This window comes from Hyla sarda, chromosome 10, assembly GCF_029499605.1.
Source record: "Hyla sarda isolate aHylSar1 chromosome 10, aHylSar1.hap1, whole genome shotgun sequence".
Taxonomy (NCBI): domain Eukaryota; kingdom Metazoa; phylum Chordata; class Amphibia; order Anura; family Hylidae; genus Hyla; species Hyla sarda.
In genome coordinates, this window is record NC_079198.1 from 122,387,488 (window position 1) to 122,400,845 (window position 13,358).

General features: G+C 43.7%; 1 protein-coding gene across 1 annotated transcript in view; it reads right to left on the reverse strand.

Annotated features, from left to right (window-relative positions):
- The window catches only part of LOC130293183 (uncharacterized), a 294,563-nt gene that overhangs the window by 60,190 nt on the left and 221,015 nt on the right, over positions 1 to 13,358 (reverse strand). The window contains exons 66-72 of the mRNA XM_056541664.1: positions 11,190 to 11,358; positions 11,005 to 11,113; positions 9,847 to 9,992; positions 4,757 to 4,882; positions 4,484 to 4,663; positions 3,033 to 3,257; positions 1,777 to 1,903 (exon numbers count right to left, since the gene is read on the reverse strand). Of these exons, the coding sequence (XP_056397639.1) occupies positions 1,777 to 1,903; positions 3,033 to 3,257; positions 4,484 to 4,663; positions 4,757 to 4,882; positions 9,847 to 9,992; positions 11,005 to 11,113; positions 11,190 to 11,358 (1,082 nt within the window). The remainder of the gene's footprint in view (positions 1 to 1,776; positions 1,904 to 3,032; positions 3,258 to 4,483; positions 4,664 to 4,756; positions 4,883 to 9,846; positions 9,993 to 11,004; positions 11,114 to 11,189; positions 11,359 to 13,358) is intronic.

Consider the following 13,358-nt stretch of genomic DNA (forward strand, 5'->3'; position numbering starts at 1 on the left):
CACTTACTGACAAGTTTCTTCTCAGATTATAGCTAGTCACTGGGGGATTATGTTGTATATGCTGGAATGGACTGTGTTGCATATGTGTTTCATATAAGGTATGACAGAGCAAAACCAAACAATGTGGGGTTTAAAAATGCCTGTAGCGCTCAGAGACAGGATTTTGTGGAGGCACAGATCTGGAGAAGAGGATATATATATATATATATATATATATATATATATATATATATATATATATGTATATATATATTTCTGGTGCAATGAACGTTCCCAAGAGCTCAGTGGCCTCCATAATTGTTAAATTGAAGAAGGTTAACCATCACTGCAGCACACCATCAATCTGGGCTTTATGGCAGACTGGCCAGAAAGAAGCCTCTTCTGAGTAAAAGACACATGAAAGCCTCACGAGTTTACAAAAAAGGCACTCAAAGGACTCTCAGACTGAGAAACAAGATTATCTGGTCTGATGAAACCAAGATGGAACTTTCTGGCCTCACCCGCCAAATACCATCCCTACAGTGATCATGGTGGGGGCCGCATCACGTCTGGAGGAAACCAGGCACTGACCATCACCTGCCCAATACCATCCCTACAGTGATCATGGTGGGGGCAGCATCATATCTGGGGGAAACCAGGCACTGCCCATTACCTGCCCAATACCATCCCTACAGTGATCATGGTGGGGGCAGCATCATGTCTATAGGAAACCAGGTACTGCCCATCACCTGCCCAATACCATCCCTACAGTGATCATGGTGGGGGCAGCATCATGTCTGCGGGAAACCAGGCACTGCCCATCACCTGCCCAATACCATCCCTACAGTGATCATGGTGGGGGCACCATCATGTCTGGAGGAAACCAGGCACTGCCCATCACCTGCCCAATACCATCCCTACAGTGATCATGGTGGGGGCAGCATCATGTCTGGGGGAAACCGGGCACTGCCCATCACATGCCCAATACCATCCCTACAGTGATCATGGTGGGGGCAGCATCATGTCTGGGGGAAACTAGGCACTGCCCATCACCTGCCCAATACCATCCCTACAGTGATCATGGTGGGGGCAGCATCATGTCTGGAGGAAACAAGGCACTGCCCATCACCTGCACAATACCATCCCTACAGTGATCATGGTGGGGGCAGCATCATGTCTGGAGGAAACCAGGCACTGCCCATTACCTGCCCAATACCATCTCTACAGTGATCATGGTGGGGGCAGCATCATGTCTGGGGGAAACCAGGTACTGCCCATCACCTGCCCAATACCATCCCTACAGTGATCATGGTGGGGGCAGCATTTCTAACATTTTATTTTCACTTTCTCATTACGGGATGTTGAGGGCAGAATTAAAAAGTACCTCTCATGTTAAATTTTATAATCCTCCCAGTTCACTGCCCCCATCATGATAAACCACCTCCAGCCTTTATTATTATTTTTTAGTTTTCTACCTTGATATTGCTCTGTATTTTCTACTCAGTCTCAGTCAGATTTACAGACTGAGAAGGGGCGTTCCCCAGCAGGCGTGACATCATCTGAAGACTTTCTGGATGCATTGTATGGGTGTCACCGGGGTGCATAGGGCTAGGGGATAGGAAGGGAGATAGGAAGGGAGATAGGCAGGTGCAGGGTTAATGTGTGCTGCGTCTGCTGTGCCGGGCATGTTGGGCAGCCGGCACACTGCTCGGTGTGCTCGCGCTCCCATTCACTTATCCCCCAGTTTTTTATCCGTCGGCAGAGACATGCGGCCCGTATTGATTCTGCCATACTCACCGCTGGGCAGTGGTGTTATAGGTAGAAGACCCCTCAGGACAGAAGAATCCTCCGGGACATAGTGGGGGGACCCCTGTGTGCGCTGGGCAGTATGATCCCGCTCTGCATGGAGATTCGCCAATAGAACCTGGAACAATGATATTCTGGATTATGTGACGTTTTCTCTTATTTACCTTTAGGTGTCAAGTTAACATGTTAAGAAACCTCCTGTATGATCTAAAGCACTGGCTGCCAGTTACACTATTGCGGCTCACATATCTTTCCTAGATCTCTGAATGGCAAATCTACTTGTTCACTGATTATTGATTTAATATGCTTAACTTTTGCGATGAGACTTAAAATTTCCCAGCATGCTTCTGTCCAGTATTCCGGAAAATCTCTATTATGGAAAAGCTTCCAGACTTTCTATGGCAAGGGCTTTTATGGCAAGGGCTTCTCTACATCTTTGCAGAAGCATTAAAGAAAATGAATGTTATACTTGAAGATCTCATTCCAGTTAAATGTTCTGTTTTGTATTTAGGTCAGAGGGAGTAATAGGTCTCCTTGGGGAGGTCGCTAAGCTGGTGTATGGAGACTTATAGGCCATGCAATGCTCACTGGGAAAAAGGTATGCAAAGTAGTTCTCCTCCAGAAGGAGAAGAGTTGGCTCTCTTGTGATGCCTATTTTTAGTTTCCTTGTAAGCCACATCCTTTTGCATTTGCTATTTAGTATCACATTCTCATTAAAATAGGTCATTGTAACAAATTTTAAAGAAGCACAAAATTACTGATAGAAAAGATACGGAACCTGCAGTTCAGAACGAAGCTGGAGTATTGCACAATGAGGCTTCGGACCAGCTGGAAACATGGAATGACAACCCAGGTCAGAGGAGCGAAGGGTTGGCTGAAATACTCATTCTACTATAAACACATTCCAGGGTTTCCTCAGATCTCTCCTTGTGCTGTTACCACAAGATGGAGGTTCCAACACTGAGACCAATGCAGGGTCCAATGAAAGTAACATTATGATGGGATACGGGGGCATATATAAGTGGTAACTTGCGTAAGAAATGAAGAATTGCTCAACACCCAATGTGGACATCTCCCTGATGGCTCAACCCCTCTTAACAGGGCAATTACTAAGGTGGGTTTCAGACAAATGACCCTTTATAGCATTATAAGCATTACTAAACTACAATCACTAAGAATCCGTATAATACTAACAGATTGTTCAGGCCAAATGTAACGTCAGTCTCATGAAACACAAGCTTACATACCAGGTGGGCACTCATAGCCCGGTCTGCAGGGGATTCCTATAATATTAACTTCCAGAGTCACTGAAGGGTTGGGGCAGTAATATCCCTCAGGGCAGATCTCACAGTCCTGTATGGAGGAAGCTCCAGGTTTAGTTCTTAAAGTGCCAGGAGGGCAGGCCAATGGGTCATTTGTACCTGGGCACCAGTACCCCGGAGGACATGGGTAGTCTTCATACATAACAGTACCTAAAGATTAAAAAACACATTGTACAGACTGTATGTTTAGCAATTGTACTTGGCAAGGACATGTTGTAAATTTTATCACATTAAATGGAATCTTGTTATGAACCCTGTACAGGTGTAATGGAAAGAGCAGGTCAGGCAAGGAGAGGGATCTGCAGCAGACTGCCTTGACTGAGAGCGAGTAAAGACAGAGGCGAAGAATAACAGAAGGGTAAGAAGAAGAGGAGGAGGAGGAAGAAGAAAAGGAGAAAGATGAAGAAAAAAAGGAGAAGAAGAGGACGAGGAGAAATATGAGGAAAGGTAAGAAGAATGGGGACAAGAGAATGGGGGAAAAAAGAGGATGAGAAAGAAGATTGGGGAGAAAAAGAAAAGGAGAAAGAAGCAAAGTGTCCCCAAAGATGAGTAAAAAGAAGGCAAGGAAAACAGGATGAGAAAGAGAAATAAGAGAAGTGGAAGAGAGGGAAAAGAGGAAGAGGAGTAGAGAGAAGAGAAGAGGGGAGAAGAGGAGTAAAAGAGAAAAAAGAAGGTAAAACAGAAGAGCAAAGAGAATAGAAGAAGGGAGAAGAAGAACATGAAAAAGAAGAATAGGGGAAAACAGAAGAGGAGGATGAAGAAGAAAAGGAGAATGTAGAAAAGAAGGGAGAAAGAAAAGCAAAATGAAGAGAGGAAAAACAAGATTAAGAAGGAAAAAGAAAAGGGAAAGAAGAGTAGGGTAAAAAAAGAAAGAAAAGAAGAAGAGCAATAATAGTTCAAGGAGAGAGAAGAATAATAAGAAAGAGTGGGAAGAAGAAAAGGAAGAGGGGAAAGAGAAGGAGGAAGAAGAGGATGATGAGGAAGAAAAGGAGGGGAAAGAGAAGAAGGAGGTGGATGATGATCAGGAGCAGGAGAAAGATAAGGAAGGGAGATACTGACGTAGCTGCAGAGGGCCACTTCTGTGACAGGGTGAGGCCTGCAGAGAGAAAGAACTGCTCAATGTCTCAGTTGTAACAATGCTACAATATAAAGATGGAGTTAGCAAGCAGGTGAGTGAGAGGTGAGACCTCCCTGAAACACTTTGGGAGAGATGTGTCAGGAGGACATTGTGTACTGGATAGAATGTACAGAATTGTGTATTAACAACCACCAACCAACCACTTATTCACTGTGAGCCTCTAGTGGTAGCATCTCTCGAGTGGCATCGATGAGCAATTGGCTCCCACTACTCAACCTCTTACAAGTACATTTTCTACCTGATAACTTGCAGTAATATCCAGAGGGACATGGTTGACAGTCACTAGCTCTCTCTGCCCCTGCAAGGTCCCGGTAAGTGTGAACAGGGCACTCCTGGGGTTCAGCTTTGTATCCAGAATTGGTCCGATTTCCTCCACTGCAGAAATGTCCAGGTGGACACTGAACAGGTCCTGGGGCTCCTAGATAAAGACAACACTACAGCTGTGAACCTCCATAGTTGTCAACATATAAGATTCATGAAAATAAATATAAAATATAAATCTGAACAGCACCTTCTTTACACCAGTATCCTCGGGGGCAGGACACACAATCCTCCCTGTGCCTGCCCCCCGGAGAGCTTCTAACTGTGTTAGCAGGGCATGGAATGGGCAACACAGTACCTTCCTGGCAGTAGAAACCTAGAATGGCGACACATATGATGGTGACTTGAGGGGACGGTTTGCACTGCAGTTCCCTCATTTCGATTTACCAATAAATACAAGTCTATGGAGTCTGTCTGACTGCTAGAGAAACACGGACCTAAGCACCTACACAGATCGGGAATATAGTAAAGAACACAAAGCTGCAGAACTTCACATTATTCAATAATAAATGGAGTTATCCCTCCAAAAATGTTTCTTACTTATCCACAAGATACTGAAACTCAGTTGTCTGCAAACTGTGAACCTCCAGATGTTGCAAAACTACAACTCCCAGCATGCCCGGACAGCCAACGTCCAGCTGGAACATTTTTGTATCCATTTATTCATAATAACTCCCGCTGGATGCAGGATGGTTGGGAGGTATGGTAACTATGGTGGCATAGAGCAGTGTTTCCCAACCAAGGAGCCTTCAACTGTTGCCAAACTACAACTCCCAGTATGGTTGGCATGGTGGGAGTTGTAGTTTTGCAACAGCTAAAGGTCCTGTCATAAAACGGGGGAGGGGGCAGGGAGAAATGAGCCCTAAGCTGTCTCTGAAACCACTCTCCCTGCCTACTTGCCCATCTGCCCTAAATAACGGATCGACAAATTGGAGTCGGTCCCCTCCTAGCGCTAAAGTGCATGGGCGTCAAAGCCAACAAAACAAACAGAACTGTACATAGTTGGGGGAAAGGTCAGGAACATAATGGGAATACAACAACCAACAAACAGATTAAAGTTCAGAGGACACAGATCAGATATGTTTATAGAAGACAAAACCAGGAGATACAGGGGGTGAACAGGCAAACTTAATGCCAGAACATCAAACGGGTCAGGAAATCAAGAACACTGTTCACACTGGACTCAAAACAAGGAACACACTAGACACCCCACTCCAAAAATGGAAGGATATCAATACCAAAGCCAAATAGACTCCTAGCAAGCGGGCACTCTCCACTGAGTGATCAGAATACTGCCTAGGAGGAAACAAACTCCTAGATAGACAGATTAGCACAAGGCTCAGAACAGGATTCTATCCTCGAAGTAACAGGATGAAAAGGTGAAAACAGGATTGACAAAACGCAAAGTGTGAATACAGACCAAGGCAACACAAAGCAAATGCAGAACAAACATACAGAAATACTAAAACCCAACAAATGTACTTAAACAAAGGAGGATAAAATCTATATATCAAACAGGACAGATAACCATGGTTAAAACTCAGGATATGTACACAGAGACAAAGTTAACATGATACCAACATGGCCAGAATACAGGTCTAATTACCAGCAAGAAACAGCACCTGAAGAGGTCTTATAAATCCTCCCAGTGCCGAAGTAGAAGGTTAACTCTTCCCATCCCAGGGAGAATTAACAGAAAACTGTTCAGACAAAAACAATATCTGAACAGGACCTAAACCAGAAAACACAAAATACAGATAAACGGACGTTACAGGTTCACAGTTTGCAAACCACTGCTGTATATGACTGATGTATGATCACCCCATTTCTTCTCAATGTATGACCATGGGGAGGAGAAAGTGAAGACAGCAGATGTTGAGCATGCATGACAACTCTCCATTCAAATTCTATGGGGCGAATGGGCCCCTGTTAGTTTTTTCTGCATACCTTAGGACCTTGTTCTTGTAAATAATGTGGCCCCAAAAAATCTTACATTTATCACCCTATGCTATGAATATATAATCAATAGATATAGAGCTAAATTTCTTCATACAGGTCACCATACGACTATAGTAAATAGGGACAATGATGATACAGGTTATCGGCACGTTCCTGCTTTCAAAAGCCTGTGCAGCAGACGGAGACATAGGGATGAAATATTCATGAATATCATCTTTGGCTACAACTCACTTATGAGTACTTCTTGTGATGTACAGTACACCGTGTGATCTACAGGTCATTTAGACCCATGGCTTTTAGCAATTTCCAGTCCGTGCTGCAGTCCTGTACCGTATTTTATATCAGATAAAGAATAAGATGACGTGATGTTCTGAGATGCTTAAAGTGCTGCACACACATAAAGAAATATAAGTATTGGACCACAATCACCTAAACAAAAGTGCATACCAAAATGCCAAATTCCAAAATTTGGAGATCTAGTTTGTACAGTGGGGCAAAAAAGTATTTAGTCAGCGACCAATTGTGGACATATGTCTTTTTTCAACCATACTAACTATATAAGTTCTCCCACTTAAAAAGAGAGGCCTGTAATTTTCATCATAGGTTATAACCTCAACTATGAGAGACAGTAAAAATCCATCAAATCACATTATCTGATTTTTAAAGAATTTATTTGCAATTTATGGCTAATAAGTATTTGGTCACCTACAAACAAGCAAGATTTCTGGCTCTCACAGACCTGTAACTTCTTCTTTATGAGTCTCCTCTGTTCTCCACTCGTTACCTGTATTAATGGCTCCTGTCTGAACTTGTTATCAGTATAAAAGACACCTGTCCACAACCACAAACAGTCACACTCCAAACTCCACTATGGCCAAGACCAAAGAGCTATCAAAGGACACCAGAAACAAAATTGGAGACCTACACCAGGCTGGGAAGACTGAATCTGCAATAGGCAAGCAGCTTGGTGTGAAGAAATCAACTGTGGAAGCAATTATAAGAAAATGGAAGACATACAAGACCACTGATAATCTCCCTCGATCTGGGGCTCCACGTAAGATCTCACTTTATGGTGTCAAAATGATCACAAGAATGGTGAGTAGGGATGGGCGGTATACCGGTTCATACCGAATACTGACATTCTTATGCTGCACGATATGAATTTTTCCCCATAGCGCAATACCGGTTTGGCCCCTCCCCCTCGGGAATGAATGAGTTATCAACCCAGCGCTGCACTGTCCCGACCTGGGGGAACTAATCTTATGTGACCCGCGAGCGCTGTTCTGCTTCCCCCCCAATTAATTATCATCCCAGCACTGCGCTATCCCCATTGGTGTAAATAATCAGCGCCGGCGGCCGGAACAAATAGGAGGACGAGGACGGCAGCGCTTGCGGGTGATATGTGAGTATTTACCCCAATAATTAATTGGGGGGGGGGGGGTAGGGAGAAATACCGTTATATACCGTGAAACTGCCATAAGTTACAAAAATACCGTGATACACATATTTGGTCATACTGCCCAGCCCTAACGGTGAGCAAAAATCCCAGAACCACACGGGGACCTAGTGAATGACCTGCAGAGAGCTGGGACCAAAGGTAACAAAGGCTACCATCAGTAACACACTACACTGCCAGGGACTCAAATCATGCAGTGCCAGATGTGTCCATCTGCTTATGCCAGTACATGTTCGGGCCCATCTGAAGTTTGCTTGAGAGCATTTGGATGCTACAGAAGAAGATTGGGAGAATGTCATATGGTCAGATGAAACCAAAGTAAAACATTTTGGGAAAAACTCAACTCGTCATGTTTGAAGGAGAAAGAATGCTGAATTGCATCCAAAGAACACCATACCTACTGTGAAGCATGGACATTGAAGATGAAACATGGTTGGGTCTTTTAGCATGACAATGATCCCAAACACACCGCCTGGGCAACGAAGGAGGGGCTTCATAAGAAGCATTTCAAGGTCCTGGAGTGGCCTAGCCAGTCTCCAGATCTCAACCCCATAGAAAACCTTTGGAGGGAGTTGAACGTCCGTGTTGCACTGCGACAGCCCCAAAACATCACTGCTCTAGAGGAGATCTGCATGGAAGAATGGGCCAAAATACCAGCAACAGTATGTGAAAACCTTGTGAAGACTTACAGAAAACGTTTGCCCTCCGTCATTGCCAACAAAGGGTATATAACAAAGTATTGAGATGAACTTTTGTTACTGACAAAATATGTATTTTCCACCATAATTTGTAAATGAATTCTTAAAAAAACAGACAATGTGATTTTATGGTTTTAGTTGAGATATACCTATGATGAAAATTACAGCCTCTCATCTTTTTAAGGGGGAGAACTTGCACAATTGGTGGCTGACTAAATACTTCTTTGCCCCACTGTGTTTGTATATATATATATAATTTTTTTTTTTTTACATTTACTTTTCTATTCCTTCTCTGTATAAAAAGACCCTAGAGGACTGTTCCTCTTTTGTACTTTTGAGATCTAGTTTGTGTTAATTTGTGAATTTTGTGCCAGATTTTTTAACAATTTTCACCCTATTCATTACTAGTGTTGAGCACGAATATTTGTAATGCAATTTTTTATCGCAAATATCGGCACTTTGCGAATTCTTGAATATTTAGAATATAGTGCTATATATTCGTAATGAGGAATATTATTTTGTTTATTGATCTTTTTTCACATGCAAATTTTTATGCGAATTTCCATGCAAATTTGTAATTTTTTCACATGCTAATTTTTATGCAAATTTTTCATGCAAATTTTCGCATGGAAAAAAAGTGAATGAACTTAGCGAATATGCGAATTTCGCAAACATATTTTGCGAATATATTGACGATTATTCGTCCTATCGAAAATTTGAATATGGCCCCTGCTGCTCATCACTATTCATTGCTAAAGGTAAAATGCTAGGCATTCCCACAACAGAATAAGGCTATGTTCACACGGCGTAAATTGTGCACAGTCGGCACAAAGACCACTTGGAAATGCGACGTCCATACATGACAATGCCTTCAATCTTTCTGCAGACGCCAGACTTTGACTTTCCATGCCAGATGTTTCCAGTGTGAAAATTCTACTGTGTATAAAGTGCAGCAGAATCCCATTGAAAACAATCCCATTGGAATTCTACAACAGAATTTCCAAGCTGAATTTTTTCACAAATTTTTTTTGTGTAAACAAGGACGAGGTTTGGAACTTTTTAAATATTGTAAATCAGTGTGGACATTGGCTGCAGAAACTGCATCAGATCCGCCAAGTCTGGACTAGGCATTAGGGATTGTAAATTTTCCTTTTTTACATTACTTACCTGGCGGACAGATCCCTGCACACATCTGCCCCCAGCTACATTCAGTCAGTGAGCTTCTGCTGAAGTTCTGGACATACGGGGTGTATTCTGAACTGCCTGATAGGCAGAAATGACCAGCTGCACAAGGGCCCTGCAGCTTACCTCCCCTGTGTGTCAGAAAAGGGGTGAACATGCAGCAAATTTATTAAAGAAACATCTGCAATTAAAAATGTTTTTCTGCAGCAGATATTTGTACATTTCTGTAAACCCCATGTAGTTCAATAGGAAGTGGCAGAAATTTCCACATCTCCTAAAAAATGAAGGGCATTATCAGTGTCAGACTTGCCCACTGGGGTCCGATGGCTGTGCTGTATCCTCTGCTGCAGAGCCCTTCTGGGAATACAGGAAACATTCCTGGGCGAGCGTAGTTTTGCTTCCTTAAGCCGAAAGTTCAGATAGCACGTCGGGACAGGTGGGTTTATTTTCTACAAGAGGGCGCAAAGGGGCTAATACAATAGAGGGGGAACAGAGGAGGGCCTAATACTATATGAGAGAGCACAGGAGGCCAAACTACAATATGGGGCACGGAGGGGTCTAATACTATATGGGGCACAGAGTTGGGCCCTTATAATATATGAAGGCACAGCCTAATATTATATGAGGCCACAGAGGTGGGGCTCATACTATATGGGGGGCACAGAGGAGGGCCTAATACTATATGAGAGAACACAGGAGGCCAAACTAGACTATGGGGGCATAGAGGGGCCTAATACTATATGGGGGCACAGAGTTGGGCCTTATATTATGAGAAGGCACAGCCCAATATTTTTTGAGGCCACAGAGGTGAGGCTCATACTACATAGGGGGTACAGAGGGGGGTGGAACTAATACTATATGGGGGGCACAGAGAGGGGCCTTATACTATTAAGGACCACAGAGGGGACCTAACTACTATATGGGGGAACATAGGGGCTCTAATATTACATAGAGCACAGAGGGGGCTTAATACTATATGGGGGTACAGAGAGAGTTAACCACTAAATAAGGACACAAAGTGGGCAACACAGATGGAAAGTTTGTATAGAGGTGAGGAGGTAGCGGGGGTGAGGAGGTGATATCCTCTGGTGGGCCTAGATATTCCAGTCTTACCCTGTGCATTATACAGATCTGTAACCATACCTGCAGTAATGTCCTGGGGGGCACGGCAGACATTCACCCTTCTCTCTCAGACCACTGCTGTTCAGAGGTGTATAGGTCCCATTAGGGCAAGGTAAAGGAAAAAGTGTCCCTGTAAATGTATTACTGGTTAAGGGGGTAACATGTACAATATATTACACTCAGAAAAACAACATGGCAACACATACCTGCAGGGCAATAGGAATGCGGGGGGCAGGGATGTGGGTGACCGGCCACAGCTTCCTGGCAGTAGAATCCTGGCTGGCAAGGGGTGCAGGACTGAGACCCGGTATTTGGCTGGTACTGTCCAGTAGGGCAGGGGCTAGGATGGGAAGATCCGGCAGTACAGAAATGACCCTGAACAACAACAACAGATGATTTTTCTGGATGTATGTCAATAAACAGAAAAGGTTCTTTCCAATCTATTTGTGTTAAATCAGTGGTCTCAAACTGTGGCCCTCCAGATGGTGCAAAACTTCAATTCCCAGCATGTCCGGACAGCCAACGGCTGTCCGGGCATGCTGGGAGTTGAAGTTTTGCAATGTCTGGAGGGCCACAGTTTGAGACCACTGTTAAATCCTTTAAATGGGCACTGTCATTAAAACAAATGTTTGCTATTGCACTCCTTATGGTAAATAAAAAATCTTTCTAATGTACTTTGTTTAAAAAAAATTAAGTTTTCTATGTTTTATTTGTGTAAAAAAAAAAAACTGCCACTAGGTGTCTCCCTACTTGTCCAGAGTACATTCCCCCCCATCCCTCGCACAGACTTTGGACTCCTGCTGTCCTGGCAGAAGTCCAAAATCAGGAAATGCAGTCTGGAGTGCTGAGGGTGTGTGTGTGCAGCCTTAGCCAATCATAGCTCATCTCACACTGAACTGCTCTGGGCTGTGTGTAGCAGTGTGAGGGAGGAAATTCTCCCCTGTACAGCTTCAAAATATGTCACGCTTGCTGGGGAATGTCATTTCCAGTACGTGAATCTGAGTGAGACTGAGCAGAAAATAATATAAAAAAAATAATAAAAATAAATAAATAAATAAATAAAAATAATAATAAAAATAAAGGCAGGGAGTGGTTTATCATGATGGGGGCAGTGAACTGGCAGAGATATTGAAAATGTTAAAGAGTCCATTGTGTGCTGGCATCTCTGTTGACTTTGGCTGCGACACAGGTCATGTGATAAAAGATCGCCATATCGTGTTGCCTCGCATCTAAAGTAAATGTGTTCCAACTCTCAAGTTGTCACTAGAGATGAGCGAACTTCCAGTAATTCGATTCGTCACGAACTTCTCGGCTCGGCGGTTGTTGACTTTAGCCTGCATGAATGAGTTCAGCTTTCAGGTGCATCCGGTGAGCTGGAGACTCTCTCCTAGGACTGTATCCACCTTTTCCAGCCACCGGAGCACCTGAAAGCTGAACTAATTTATGCAGGCTAAAGTCAGCAACCGCTGAGCCGAGAAGTTTGTGACGAATCGAATCACTGGAAGTTCGCTCATCTCTAGTTGTCACAATCAGATATGCATCGTAAATTTCTTATGACTTTTAGGTCATTTTTATTGGCTGCTAAATATGGTGATTTTTGGCTGCGCAACTTGTGTTGTGGCCCTAATCGCAGTGTAACTCTAACCTACAGAAAAACTCCACTTTGTCCACTAGACAATTCAACCAGAGGACAATGTAAATGGGTGTGCACCCACATTTTCCTTGAAAATCCAGGCTAAACGCGTGATAAGACAACGTAACTGAAGACATTTCAATGATATTTACTCGATCAGTCCCATATAAATACAGTGACCCCTCGACTTATGATGGCCTCGACATATGATCATTTCAACATATGATGGCCTCTCAGAGCCCATCGTATGTTGAAGGCAGCCTCGACATATGATGCTGCTGTGTGTCGGGGCCATCATACAAACAGCTATCTGACAGCGCTGACAACTTCAGTAACTGACAGATAGTTGTCTAATGTGCCCCGTGCGCCCCGTTCTGCCTCCTGTTACTCACATGCTGTCCTGCTAACTCATACAGGCTCCCACTGTGAGCTCCGTGTAAGCCCCGCCCCCCCCAGTGCAGCCATAGCCAATAGCCTGCAGCATCTTGCTGCAGGCATCCAATGAGCTGCTGGCTGCCCTCCCCTTCCTTTCCTATAGAGCTGTAGTCGGCAGGATGGTAATGAAGGACATTCTGTCCCCCCTGAAGGTATTTAAAGAACTGTACAGTACTGTATGCGATGTCACACATCACATACAATACATATACACACTATACACCCCATACATCAATGTTTTCCTATCAGTGTGCCTCCAGCTGTTGCAAAACTACAACTCTTAGCATGCCCAGACAGTCAATGGCTG